The following is a 12,925-nucleotide window of genomic DNA, read 5'->3' as shown; positions in this document are numbered from 1 at the left end:
GCGCCCCCGGAAATGCTCTGCATTTTATCGTGCCCCTCACTAGGGGGATGTTTCACTGCGTCGCCATGCGAAAAGTTGGCCATGCTTTAGTTTTGTTCCATATCTCCCCGCCGCGGCCGTCGAGAGAAGGCGGCCGGACGCGACTCTCGCCACAACGGCGCTGCGGTTGCGACTTGCGCTAGTTAAGCGAGCGTCGTCTGCTAGCGGGGAGCGGAACGCGTTCCGCTCGGCATCTCGGGTCTTCGCCACTTCTGGCTGCGCACTGCAAAAGAATTTTTTTTATTATTAAACTCTGACCCGTAGCAAAGACGAAGCGCTTGCTCGAAGTGACGTGACCTCAAATCTTGCCAGTAAAGCTGTTGCTTGTGTCCATTGCATAATGGGTAGGTGTCACGGTGCAAAAATGCAGGAATAATATTTTTCTTGTAGGTTCGGATGGGGAAGAGGGCAAGGGGTGGTTTCGCACTTGAGCGGCTAAAAAACCTTAGTGGGGTTTCCTGAACGGAATACGCCACCTGACTTCTTTATTTTTCTGTTTGCTCATTAAAACGTTTTGCCTCTTGTTTCTGCTCCTCATGCTCCTCCTTCTCCTCTCTCTTTCTCTCCTCTCTTCGCGTAGCATGAGCAATAGACATTTAGGAGCGCTCGTTTTTCAGATTACAGGGACAGCTTTTTCTTTATCTTCAACTTCGGCATTCCAGCGAACGGAAACTTAGCTTATGCAGCCACTTGCATCTGCGTACGCGTGCGTTAGCGGAGTAATGCGTAAACCCATGACTCGTGGCCTAATATGCTGCAGGCGTACCACATTTTTGTATTGTTCAATTAACGTAGCAATCTTACTAAATGTCAGGGCGCCTTTATAGAAATCCTAAAATGCAACGTTTTTATTACTTGATTCGTTGTGTAGATCCATTCAAGGCGGAAATTGCTGAAAGTTGCAGACGGAGGTAACTGTGCGAGCGCACAGAATGTTCACCTTACTTGAAATTAAGTATATTAAATCAAAAGTATCACTCTCCTTGTACTGCAATTAATGGAAATTCTTCAGGCTGACCAATGAGTTACTTTTACTGTCGGTATGAAAGTTAGTTTTTCTGCAGTTTAAATGTGCCCTTCCGAAATGGCTTCAAAAATCCTCCTTCACACCGTTTAAGTTTCAGTCCCCAAGGCAAAGAAATGCACGGTGTGCTGTAAGATGCCTTGATACAGCGTAGAGGTAAGAAAGCCACGCTCGGAAGTTTAGCTTAGTCTTTGAAAGAACGCTTTTTGATTTTTTTGTTTTTTTTTCCTGTTTGTTTATCTTTCATCTTCTTTTTCATCCCTGCTAGCGCGGTCTTTGTTTAATAGTGATTGTTTTTATTTCCATTCTTTTTATTACGTTTAGGGTTCATCGCTCATTTTGAACCCTTTAACGCATGGATCAACGATTGGTCGTCAATGTTCGCCTTAGTCGGTCCGCCAATGGTCGTCGGTGTTCGCCTTCCTTTATTTTTCTTTATTTTTTGTGTCAGTCCACGCACATACATCTTTTATTTATTCTCGCAGTCTGGTCAGTTTTTGTGCAAATGATACACGAACGTTACAATGTGTTTTCTAGTATCAGCGCATAAGACATATTTTAAAGCGAAGGTGCCACTTGCATGTAATTGAAACTTGTATCAACCTGTTGAAGCGCAGCACAAGACGAGGGACAAAAACGCAGAAGACGCAGATCGAGCAGTGTGTCTTCTCATGCGTTCTTTTCCCTCGTCTTGTGCTGCACTTCAACACGTCGTTATGTACCAACTCGTCAAAACCACTACTCTGCTGTAACTCGTATGCATTAATGTGTCTAGTGGGTTGGCTACAACAGCAGTTGCCTTGTTTATGCTGCACTTTTGCCGTCAAACCGATCAGCGGCTTAATGATTTTAACTGCCCCCCCCCCCCCTCAACATCCAGAATTGCTGTTGTTGATGTTGAAATAAATATTTGAGTGATTCGTATTTATTAAAATGCTCTTTGGTGGGTACTTGACTCATTTTCTTTCATTTATATTCCATTGGAGCATCCTCGGCGCATTTTTGATACAGACGACCGATCTAGACCAACAACCGGCGGCCACGACGGTGACTTGCTTGATCTTGTCCCCTCCATCATGCTGGCGCCATGGCTTGTAATACCTCAGCGAAGTTCTGTCCTTTTACAACTACACAAATGATAACATCGTAGTCTTAACACTTTTATCAGAAAAATCCAAAAATTGTATTTTGGATGAAACAGGTTGGAGCTATTCCATATTATATTTCCCTTTTTCCCGTTTTTTTTTTTCAATCTATTTCTGGTCCCACACATGGATGTGTAATTTATGCTTTACGTTAACCTAGGGATTTGGGAAGCCAGGCATGTCCTGCTCAGAGAGATGATTTCGCCTTCACGTAAAATAAGTGGACTTGTTTATTTCTTTTCGACATATCACACATTGCTTCTTATTTTGTGTATGTCCCCGTGCACAGCTCTCTGATGTTATATTTTTTTATCGCTTACTCTCCGTATTTCATCCGCACTTGGGACGGCAAGATTAAGTGCCCGTAATCATTCAGATTTTTCATCCCATTTCAATAACTCCGCACACAGTAAATAAATTTGTAAATACATTTGTACCACACACGTGAATGTGACAACACCCAGTCTACAGGGCGGGCCTGTACTTGATAATGCCACGAAGACGCATCTAGATTCCGGTTGCACGCTTCACAATTATCGCTCTCGCACACACGCACGCACAGGCAACGCACACACACGCACACACACAGAACACACACGCACACGAACAGAAACCCGCACCCACGCACATGCGCGCACACGCACGAACACGCATGCACGCACGCGCGCGAACGCACAGAAGCGCGCACCCAGGCATGCACACACACACACACACACACACACACACACATACACACACGCACGCACACGCACAAAACACGCACACACAACACGCGCGCACACACACACACACACTCACACACACATACACACACACACACGCGCGCGCGCGCAAGCGCACGCGCACACGCACACACGCATGCACGCACGCACGCACACACACACGCATGCACGCACCCGCGCACAGACGCACCCACAAACACACGCAGGCACGGACATGCACACTTACACATACACTCTCTCACACGCAAGCACACGAACACGAAGGCACGCGTAGGTTCAAGCTAGAGCTCTTTGATGTTACTTGATGTTCTCTGAGTTACTTTGATACACAGTACCTCGGGGTGCAAGCATGCCAGGAAAATTTGAGGCCAAAGTAGCATCGCGATTCCATGCAATTAATTATCTTGCATTGTATTTTCTGCAGATCCTTCACACTTTTCTTTTAGAATTGCGAAATCAGTTTACCACGTCCATATAACTCACGAATAACCGTTGCTGTTCGGAATAAATCTGAGTGCTACTCAAAGATTCTTGATCAATTCGGTAGCAAATTCCGCGCCTTGCGTGTACCTTGAAATACTTCATAGAAAGATACGCAGCACGCCTGTCCCACGTCGGGGAACTATACGAATACAGTGCGGCTAAGGCGCACCGCCCGCGTGTACAGGAATAGCGACGTCCCTTGCTCAGTGGAACACCACCGTGATTTCAGGGTTCCGGGCAGCAAAAACACAACTACCCAGGCTACAGTCACTACACAAGGGCAACGCAAAATTTAGCAATTTACCCGCCGTTGTGGCTCAGTGGCTAAGGCGTTGTTTGCGCTGCTCAGCACGAGGTCGCGGGTTCGATTCCCGGCAGCGGCGAACGCGGCGGCCGCTTTTCTGATAGAGGCGAAAAGCAAAAACGCCCGTGTGTACGAGATTTCGGCGCACGTTAAAGATCTCCAGGTGGTCAAAATTAATTCGGAGCCCTCCACAACGGCGCGCCTCATCGCCTGCGTTGCTTCGGCGCGATACAATCCTACAATTAATCAAAATTTAGCGATTTAAAAAGGCGAAAAGCAAGCACTCGGGAAGGTTCCCATAGCAACCTGGCAGTACCCGTGCACAACCGGACAGCCTAAACGGCCTAAACCAATAGAGTTTTAGCCAACCGTTTTCCACGGTCCGCTCCCGTATCGGCGGCACGCACAGCCCCGCTCCCGTATCGGCGGCACGCACAGCGCAACCGGAGCGTCAGCACCCGAAAGGCCTTTAGCTAAGCAATAACCGTATCTCCCTCGACGGGGAATGATTCGTGTGACTGGTCGTTTCGCGTGCGCGTGGAAACCAAAACTTAACCCTAAAGGAAACGTAAGTGTTTCTATTTGGTTTCCCAAACAAAGCAAATACCGTGTTTCTTGGCCACATTTAAACTTCTTTTTTTTTTGTATAATGTATTCACTGACATGGTATAATTTTCTAAATAACAATAAAGAAGCCGATAAACATTGGAATAGCAAAGCTAAGGCTGTCTTTCTCGGCGCTGCATAGAAGCAGCCCCGCGGTTCGGTCGTCGTTTTTTGCTTCCGGTCTAAAGATCTCTGAGGTCTGTGGCACCATTGCCTATTCGAAAGCGCTTTCGCGGCTGCGTCGCTCGTGTTTCAACTGAGGAAACTGAGTGCGCCGTAGCGCGCTCGCATCGCGGGGGCTGCCATGCTAAAATTCCGCACGGTAGCGTAAGCTGCGGCAACGTTCCGCTAAAGCGGGATTCACACGACGGAGAAACCCTCTCTTTTTGGCCCGCGGGACCCGCTCACGTGACCGGTTTTAGGCTCCGCCCCTCGGTGGGGATAGCACGCGGTGGCTCCGCGAAAGAAAATGCCTCCGCGTGTTTTCGCTCGACGGCAGTGGCCCTCGGCGGGGAATAAAACCTGTTCCTCGGCGCTGTCGTCTGCTACTCACTCCGCGTAGCTCCGCACGTGTGGATGCGCCGCTAGGCCGGATAATCCGGTCTCGTGCTGTTGACGTCACATATCCGTCCGCCTCCGTGAGAGGGTTCCTCCGTCGTGTGAATCCCGCTTAAGAGGCCCCGGTTAGCGGAGCGTGGCCCCGCTTCGGTGTCCCCGGTAGCGCGCGAGCGCGCCACGCATGCGCAATGGCGCTCCCGCTTGCTAGCGGAGCGTCAGAAACGGTCAGCTAAAACTCTCTGATATGTCCAGATACCCGTCACTGCGTGGCTGCGACAAAAGCGCAGCGAAGATGCGGGTGACATCCCGGCCGCTCTTCGGCGAGAAGGAACAACGTCCCCGTGCCGAGATTTCGCAGAACAATCTGCAGGTGGTTGTAATTCATCCGGAGCCCCCCAATATCGCGCGCTTATATCCCAGGTGTGGCTGCAGCGTGTTACAGTCCCAAAATTTGAAATTTTTTAAACGCACTGAGCGCAGTGCAGGCCGCGTTGACCTCATGCCCGTACATGGTACACCACGTTCAGAAGTCGCCTTGTAGTCACAGCGTCAGCAGGCGCATATTCCATATCTCGCCGCTGCGTCAGCTGGCTGCGACGCGCGTCTGTCGCAGCCACGTCAACGCTGCGATTACTACGCTGGGTCAAGGCGCTGGGTCATGTAGTTTCGGACAATGCGTGAGACTGCCCCGTCCGCGTTATCTGTTACAGTAAACGGTCTATTTTTTTCTTTAAACGTTGTTAACGGAACGTTGAAGGGTAGTTTCAGGAAGTGACAGAAATCTTGCGTTCGTGGCAGGCATTCAATTAATATGCATGGGTCTTTACATGGTTTGAAAGAAAGCAAGAGCGCACCACACAGGACAGAAAGTGAAGTATAAAAAACACTTGCGCTAGTGTTTGTCAAGTTCTCTTCGTGTTCCGCCTGTTGCGCTGGTTTCTTTCAAACTTATATATTGATCAGCCCAACTTTTCACTCTTGTTTTTGGCGTTATTTTCTGGTAACTACTGGGGTCATTGCTGGAGGTTAATTTTTACCAATTGCTTTAAACGTTTTTCGGACGTGTCGATTTCGAATAGTGCACAATTGAGTATTCATTGTTTTTTACGTTGTCTGTACATATTAACATTGAAGCTTCTCTTTCGCAGCACAAAAAGTGCCGAAAACTATTCATAAATGATCACACATACCGGCAAAATCTTCTTTGTTAGCTGAATTTTTCCGTTTTCTGGAATGTTTGGTTTATTTAGGAAGACGGCTACGTTCACGGCCGCCAAGGCGTGCCACCACGCACTATTTTATTTATTTATTTATTTGAAGCGCTCCCCAACAGTGGTGTGCCTTCTCGGGTGAGGCTCTGGGTAAATGAGGAATATAAGGAATACAGAGCGACAAAATATAAGTAAGGGTAGTAAATCAAAAATGGGTAAACGAAATGTGTGGGTATACGGGGTGTTCCATAGTGACTACGTAATTAATTTTTTTTATTGGATTTTGGAAGTAAAGCTGTTTTTCTAGCGCTAAGTGATCAGGGGCCGTGGCCAGTGCGAAGTGCTATTTATGGGAATAAGTAACTTGGCTTGGTTAATCACCATTTCAATTATCCTAGGTTAGGTGCTTGATTGTAATGATTAACTTGTAGAGGATCAGGAGCCCATCTCATATCGATTATTACATTTCCGAAATTGTAACTGCGTGCAGAGGTACAGCGCCCAGAACCCAAGCTCACCAGATGTGCATAAAGGGCTCCGGGCGGAAGCTGAGCGCCGCGAAGCTGCGCCCTCAGGCTCATGTCACTCGGAGCTGTACATGCCACTCGCACTCCGGGCTTTAGCCACGGTCCGAACAGAGGCAAGGGGCACCTGAACAGCTGAAAAGAATCTGATATCCGGATTTCTAGGTTACAAAGTTCCCAGTCAGGGAGTTATTACGTCAAAACAATCTTCGGTCGGCCCATGTGGCGACCGAAACAATAATGGTAAAAAAAGCGCGCCGACATTGGGAATGAGCGTCTTGGGTTACTGCGTTACCGAGGGGGGAAGGGGAAGAGGAGGGAGGGGGGAGGGGCGGGGATATTCCACTGAAAGTAAACTAAGAAAGGGCATGTTATGGCCCTAATGGATAACCGTTGGACCACCGTGGTAACGGAATGACTACCCTGAAATGAGAATAGAAAGAGCAGAAGACCGCTAGCGCTATGAAAGAATGAAATAAAGAAATTAAGCGTAAATGAGTTATTCGGACAGAGCAATATAAGAGCAGTTGGACTACCACGGGCAACGCCCTTGATAGGCTGATCATTCATACATACATACATACATACATACATACATACATACATACATACATACATACATACATACATACATACATACATACATACATACATACCTGCGTATGCACATACGTACGTACGTACACTACTCAATTTACGCAGTGTGGACGTATTATGAAAAATTGAGAAAAAAACGTGCGATAATTTAAGTAAACAGGCATCACATTTCGTTAGTCACACTTAGCTCAATGTATAACATATGACTTTAGCGTTACGGTAACGTTTACCTAAGCTGTGACCTACGCATTGCACTTGTAACATGCGCTTTCGTCGTTCCGTAATATTTATGGTCACAATAATTTGTTATATTTCTTTGCAAAAATAAACAATACAACAAAACGCCTCAAATAAGTGCGCTGCGTAGGATTTAAAGCCGTCTAAATAGAACATCTTGGTACACCAAACACATTTCGCGGAAAAGAACAAAAACAACGAGCTAAGAGAGAAATCATCATTGTTACGTAGAGCAAGTAAAGGTGATAAATGAGCGTTCTAAGCAGAGCCATGGCTGGATCCCATCCGCAACACCCCGTTTCCCGTTTCGCTTCTCATGCTCACCGGGCAGCTAGACAAATTGAATTGTCCAAGAACTCACAAGCCGTCGCAGCAAGGGCCAAAAAAACTACCGTTCGAACCACTATGTGCGTAGCTTAGATTGGGCTTAACCGCTTGCATATTATTGTGATCGGGAAAGTGATAGTTCTTGTTTGGTGATTTTTTATGACGAAATGTTGTCTCGTCCATACTACGTACAATCGTGCACTCTTACTTCAAATCCCATGTCGCATTGTAGGAAACGTTTCAAAGGCAATACAGCGGTAATAAATTCCAACTAAGCTATTTCACTATTCGAGAAATGTTATAAATCAGGTTATCTCAACTGCGGAAAATATTGAGGAAGGAATTTTCTCAGAGCACAAATATGTTTGCATGCTAAAAGTGAAGCGGGTGACAACTTTAGGCACCCTTTTTCACCTAGAAGGGCTGATAAGCTGTAGTTATCGCCGGCACAACGCCGCCCAGCGTGATTTGCTCGCCCGAAAGAGATGTGTTTTTAGTTTCTGCTCTGACAATGGTGCGATGTTCTTCATGCGTAACACTCGCAATCGTCGCCGCCGTAATTGAACACGCATAAGTGGGATAAAATTCTCCTTGAAGAAGTCACGTTTTGTGGCTTCCACAGAAGCGCAGCGAACCAAGCTTCTATCCCACAATCGGCAGGATTGACAACGATTGCTGAGGTAAGCCTGCAGACCAGTAGGTCCACACGCACCCCTTGCGTCTTCCGAAGCTCGCTGCAATGCTCTTCTGTCGGTCGGAGCCATGTAACCGCCGCCGTTCATGCTGGCGCGAACGTGAATTGTGTATACACGCTGTCGTAGTTCTGTATTCTTACCTGTCCGCGTAGATTGATACCAAAGGTTTAGAAAACCTGTAAATACATTTTCTGTCGCCTTCGTAGACGCAGTGGCCTTATCTGGGGGTCGCAGGAAATGAATGTATCTTTTCATTCGCACCACGAGAAGCACCCTCCTCGCCCTCTTTGCAAGTTGCCGACTTCGTGTTCTCCAGAAAAAAACAACAGCATGCAAAAACGCAAAAAGAAACATCTGGGCCACGTCATGCCGGTATTCATTCCGTACTGATATCTGACATTCTAGGCCACGATCTTCGGTCGTATCAGGGAACGCTCGTGCCATCGCACGACCGATGCCTGCCGTCATCGGAGCTACATTTCCTTTCGTGTGGCGGAATAAAGCGTGCTTCGGTATCCTGGTTGTTTTTACACTGCTAGATTGCAACTACCTGACGCAGCTTTTTGACGGCGGTACGTGATACCATCTATGAAGCAAAAAAGTGCGAATCTGAGTTGGCGCCGAACTGCTGAACCCTCTTAAATCAATTCCTGTCCTTTTAAAAGCCTACATACCTCTGGTTCAAAAGAGGAGCTACGTGGAAGAACATACGAACCGAAAAAGACAGCAGCTCATTGTTCGTTGTAGGGAACCGTATTGATAGCTATTATTTATTCAGATAAATGAGACCTGACGTTTTAAAATACGAGGTTTAAGGATTGATTTCGGAAACGCTATTGATAAATTGTCTATATTCAGCTCCTGAACGTGAAATATAAATATTCGCGAAGTGTATTTAAAGGAGCCATGAAGAGAAAATGCAAGTTGGTTTTATTCGAAAGATTTCGTGTTTTATAGTGCCCCCAGCGCTTGTCCGGATACAAACGGTGCTTTATTCACTGAGAAATTAAACAATTTAGGTTAAAATTTTGATTTTCCCGCTCAATCGTGCGTTTTCGTGGTCCCAAGTGACATCACAGGAATCGACCGCTCTGCAGCCTAGAGTACCATCATTCACGCATCCGCCGTACAGGGTAGAGACATCTAACGCTGGTGCCGCCATCTTCGGTTGCTCGCTCGCCGCCGAAGCAAGCCATTGTGTCAAAACAGCGCTAAAAGTATCACCGCAACGCGGTTTACTGAAGAAGTTTGAATCATATTGTCTGTTTCGCGTTGCTAGGTCTCGTGGGAAACGAAAAAAATAACGCGTTGAGCCCGTTGGCCCAATTGCGGCGGCACGGGACCGTTCAAAGTTTGTCTCCACCCTGTACAGCGGTGTTGGTTTGTTCCCGCGTTTCTTTTCGTTCCGTAACCTAGATGGCGCCACCATACCGTGGCAAGCGTTTGGTTTGTTTTTGACCGCATTTAAACCTGGGTTGTTTTTGTTCTGGGAGAAAATATTCGTTCCCTGAAACAGTACTCGCTCGACAAATGGGGTCACGTAAGACACCGTTGCTTGCGTCAATCGGCCAGTGTCGTCTGAGACAACCCCAAGCCCCGTAGTGCTGTGCAGCTAAACCAAGCATGCTGTGCGCAGTACGAACAGCAGAACGCATCAGTACTTCTACGTTTACATGTGCTTTCGTAATTTGCACTGTTTGTCCCATCATTCTTATTGCTTTGAAAGAATGTGCCCTAAATTTAAGCGTAAATCGCTCGTTGGTCTAGTTTGTAAGCTCTAACTAATTTGCGTCTGCTTCTGCCAGCCTCCGCCAATCGCAGAGCTTAGCTCATGTGACATCACAGGTTCTGTTGCGGGAAATGAGCTGGTGGGTCGCATGACCATTCCCGTTTTTCCTAATTATGTGTCTTATTTGAGCGAAGTTTACGTTAAAAGTGGTGTCAGTATGATTCTAACGAGACAATCTTTTGAATTAACCAAACTTGTGTTTTCTCTTCATGGCTCCTTTAACCTGTTTCGGGGAACTACCAGGAGAAAAAAAAAGCGGTTCATTCTGTAAACACTTCGGTAATCTTAGCATTAAAAGTACCAGTAATAGAGAGGACATGAGGAACTCTGAATTGACATATACAAGGACAGCTTTGCGTATAATTGGGTACTCCTTTAGTTCAGAAAATTACAGAAGAAATGTGACAGCATGATCTCTACACCACAACAGAAATAAATTTAACAAGAAGCAAAAAAAAAACTATAAGAATTTTTAAATTACCGGTGCTCAGGTGTTCACCCAATTCGTTTCAGCTTTCAAGAACGCGATGACAAAGTAAAAGAAACTAAATAATGTGCCTTTCCTATTGCGTCTGTTTCATTGCAGCACAGGCATACACTCCCAACCGATGGCGGATGAGGAAACTCCGCAGCTTTTAGAGCGGATGGAGAATCCAGTAAGATAATTTTCCCCGAATCCACTTGCTCTGTGGCAAAATATTATCTTCTGCATTCTCTGCCAGATAACATTCTCCATTCCCCCCTATGCTGAAATTGTTTTCCTTATCGTACCGCGTACATGCTGATGAAGTCTAGGAATATTTGCTCAATACGACTCTCTCACTACCTCAGTCTCAGTACTTTCGAATCAGATGTTAAGGCATTCTGCTTCTTTAGCACTTAGCGGAACTGGAAGAAGAAGTTATTCGTTTCTGTATTTGCTGCAGTATTGCATATTTTTTTAAATGTTGTGGACCATTGTTTTGTCCTTTGCGATCGGAAAAGCAAGATGAACGCTAGTACTATTGGCTGTGTGGTTTTATTTTAACTTCTATATGCTTGAGGTTTTTCGAGGTTGAATAACGTGTGCGTCTAGGACCATGACAGTGATCGATCAGTTTGCAATGCTCTTTTTCTACACTGACCTCAAGTCTATGTATTCCAATAGCAGGTCTTTGTTAGCGCGTCTAATTCGAGTGGCACAGAATCCAAAGTTAACACAGGTAATCCATGTCCGACTATTCTCTAAATGCAAAATAATGCTCTTTTTGATGCTATAAAGCTCTAAGTCTAGGACAAACGTGGGCCACGCAAAACCGCCTTAACGGCATTTGTAATTTCCTTCCGTAGATTGCCCTTGATTCGCCCGCAACATTGTCCAAGCAGCTCAAGCTGGATAGAAAAAACGCCGCGCCATCAGGGTGTAATCTAGTGAAGACCTCGACGCCTGCAGCGGAGTTACGAAACCGTGAACTGACGCCTTCCGCCGCGGCCACTTATCAATGCAGCGGCAGCCCGCATTTCCCTCGCCGCACTTCAAGCAGAGGTTTTCTTTCCTCCGGTTATGCTGGGGCCTGTGTGAGGCGCAGTCCGCCTAGGCACTACAAGTTGGGCGGTTAATGCCGCTAACAATATATACACCTTCAAGCAAAGAACCAATTTGCCATTCGAGTGGTGCCCCAAGGAAACGGAGTGGCTTACGGCGTCTGCAAGGAAGACAGCGCTGTCGGCAAAGATCGTGAGTGCAACACATGAGAACAGCTCAGAAATGTTGTCTTTCTGTTTCAACACTAATGTTGTCTCCTAGCCCCTAATGGCGCTTTGAGAAATGCCCTTAACTGATAAATGTTGCTACGTGGACCCCAAGAAAAATTAACAGAAGAGCTTCTGCAGTTAGTCAGCTTATCCCGGAACTTTAGATACCGCTACTCGTCGCCATGTTTAGAGTGCATTTATTCCGAAACTTTACACTTTGCGGTCTAACTTGGCATGTGGCAAGAGTGATTTATTTGGTTTATTTTATGTTGAAGTGTTTGGTGCCAGCTTTAAAAAGAGGATTTATATCGTTATTGCTAAACGTTTTGTAGAAATGTTGTTTTGTGTTCGAAAAAAGGGTCAGAGTGCTTACTTGACAGATACGAAGCGCCGAATAACTTTAAACCCCTTCTCGGAATATTGCTAAGCGAACTGTTTGCTCAGTGAAATCGGCCGCTATGCACTGAAAAATGATCTCTTTAGAGCAGAGTGAGGCGAAACTTACGAATCCCCAAAGGTAATACCCAGGACTGAAGGGACAAGGAAGTGCAACCAAAATATCTCGTTGTTTAACGCCAACACCCTTGTTCTATGAGTATCGTCCTTCTATTGAGCCAATTAATCAACCGTTTTCTGGAATGTTATATTGCACCGGTAATGAACGTACGAAAGGCTACATGCCTGACTGTGGCTCCTCGTAGAATTTCAATGTTTTAAGGAACTGAGCGGACTACTCTGACCATCCGCAAAGTAAGGTCTTACGGCGACGATCACTCAATGTGCATTTACTAAAAACGTAAAAAGAAACGATGGAAGATTATGTAGGGTCAACAAACTGCAAACGCAGCGTTTGTATAAAACTTTAAATTAACGTTTGTTGCTTTCACTTTATCTTCCCTTCCTTGGTGTTCCTGCCGTAATGCTTCAAAT

The 12,925-nt window shown here is 46.1% G+C and overlaps 1 protein-coding gene across 4 annotated transcripts in view; it reads left to right on the top strand.

Annotated features, from left to right (window-relative positions):
• The first annotated feature begins 11,729 nt into the window (after positions 1-11,729).
• LOC144149253 (BTB/POZ domain-containing protein 1-like) overlaps positions 11,730-12,925 on the top strand; it is a 135,624-nt gene continuing 134,428 nt past the window's right edge. For 2 of the 4 annotated variants that reach the window (XM_077680804.1, XM_077680803.1), the window contains exon 1: positions 11,732-11,978. In XM_077680804.1, coding sequence (XP_077536930.1) covers positions 11,860-11,978 — 119 coding nt within the window. In that variant the 5' untranslated portion in view covers positions 11,732-11,859. Of the gene's footprint in view, positions 11,979-12,925 lie in introns of all 4 variants that reach the window. The other 2 variants (XM_077680805.1, XM_077680806.1) reach the window with 2 other exon arrangements.

The sequence above is a fragment of the Haemaphysalis longicornis genome, unplaced genomic scaffold, assembly GCF_048455015.1.
Source record: "Haemaphysalis longicornis isolate Haplotype H1 unplaced genomic scaffold, Haemaphysalis longicornis Haplotype H1 scaffold_8, whole genome shotgun sequence".
In the NCBI taxonomy this organism is placed as follows: Eukaryota; Metazoa; Arthropoda; class Arachnida; order Ixodida; family Ixodidae; genus Haemaphysalis; species Haemaphysalis longicornis.
This window is presented reverse-complemented; position numbering and strand designations above follow the sequence as displayed.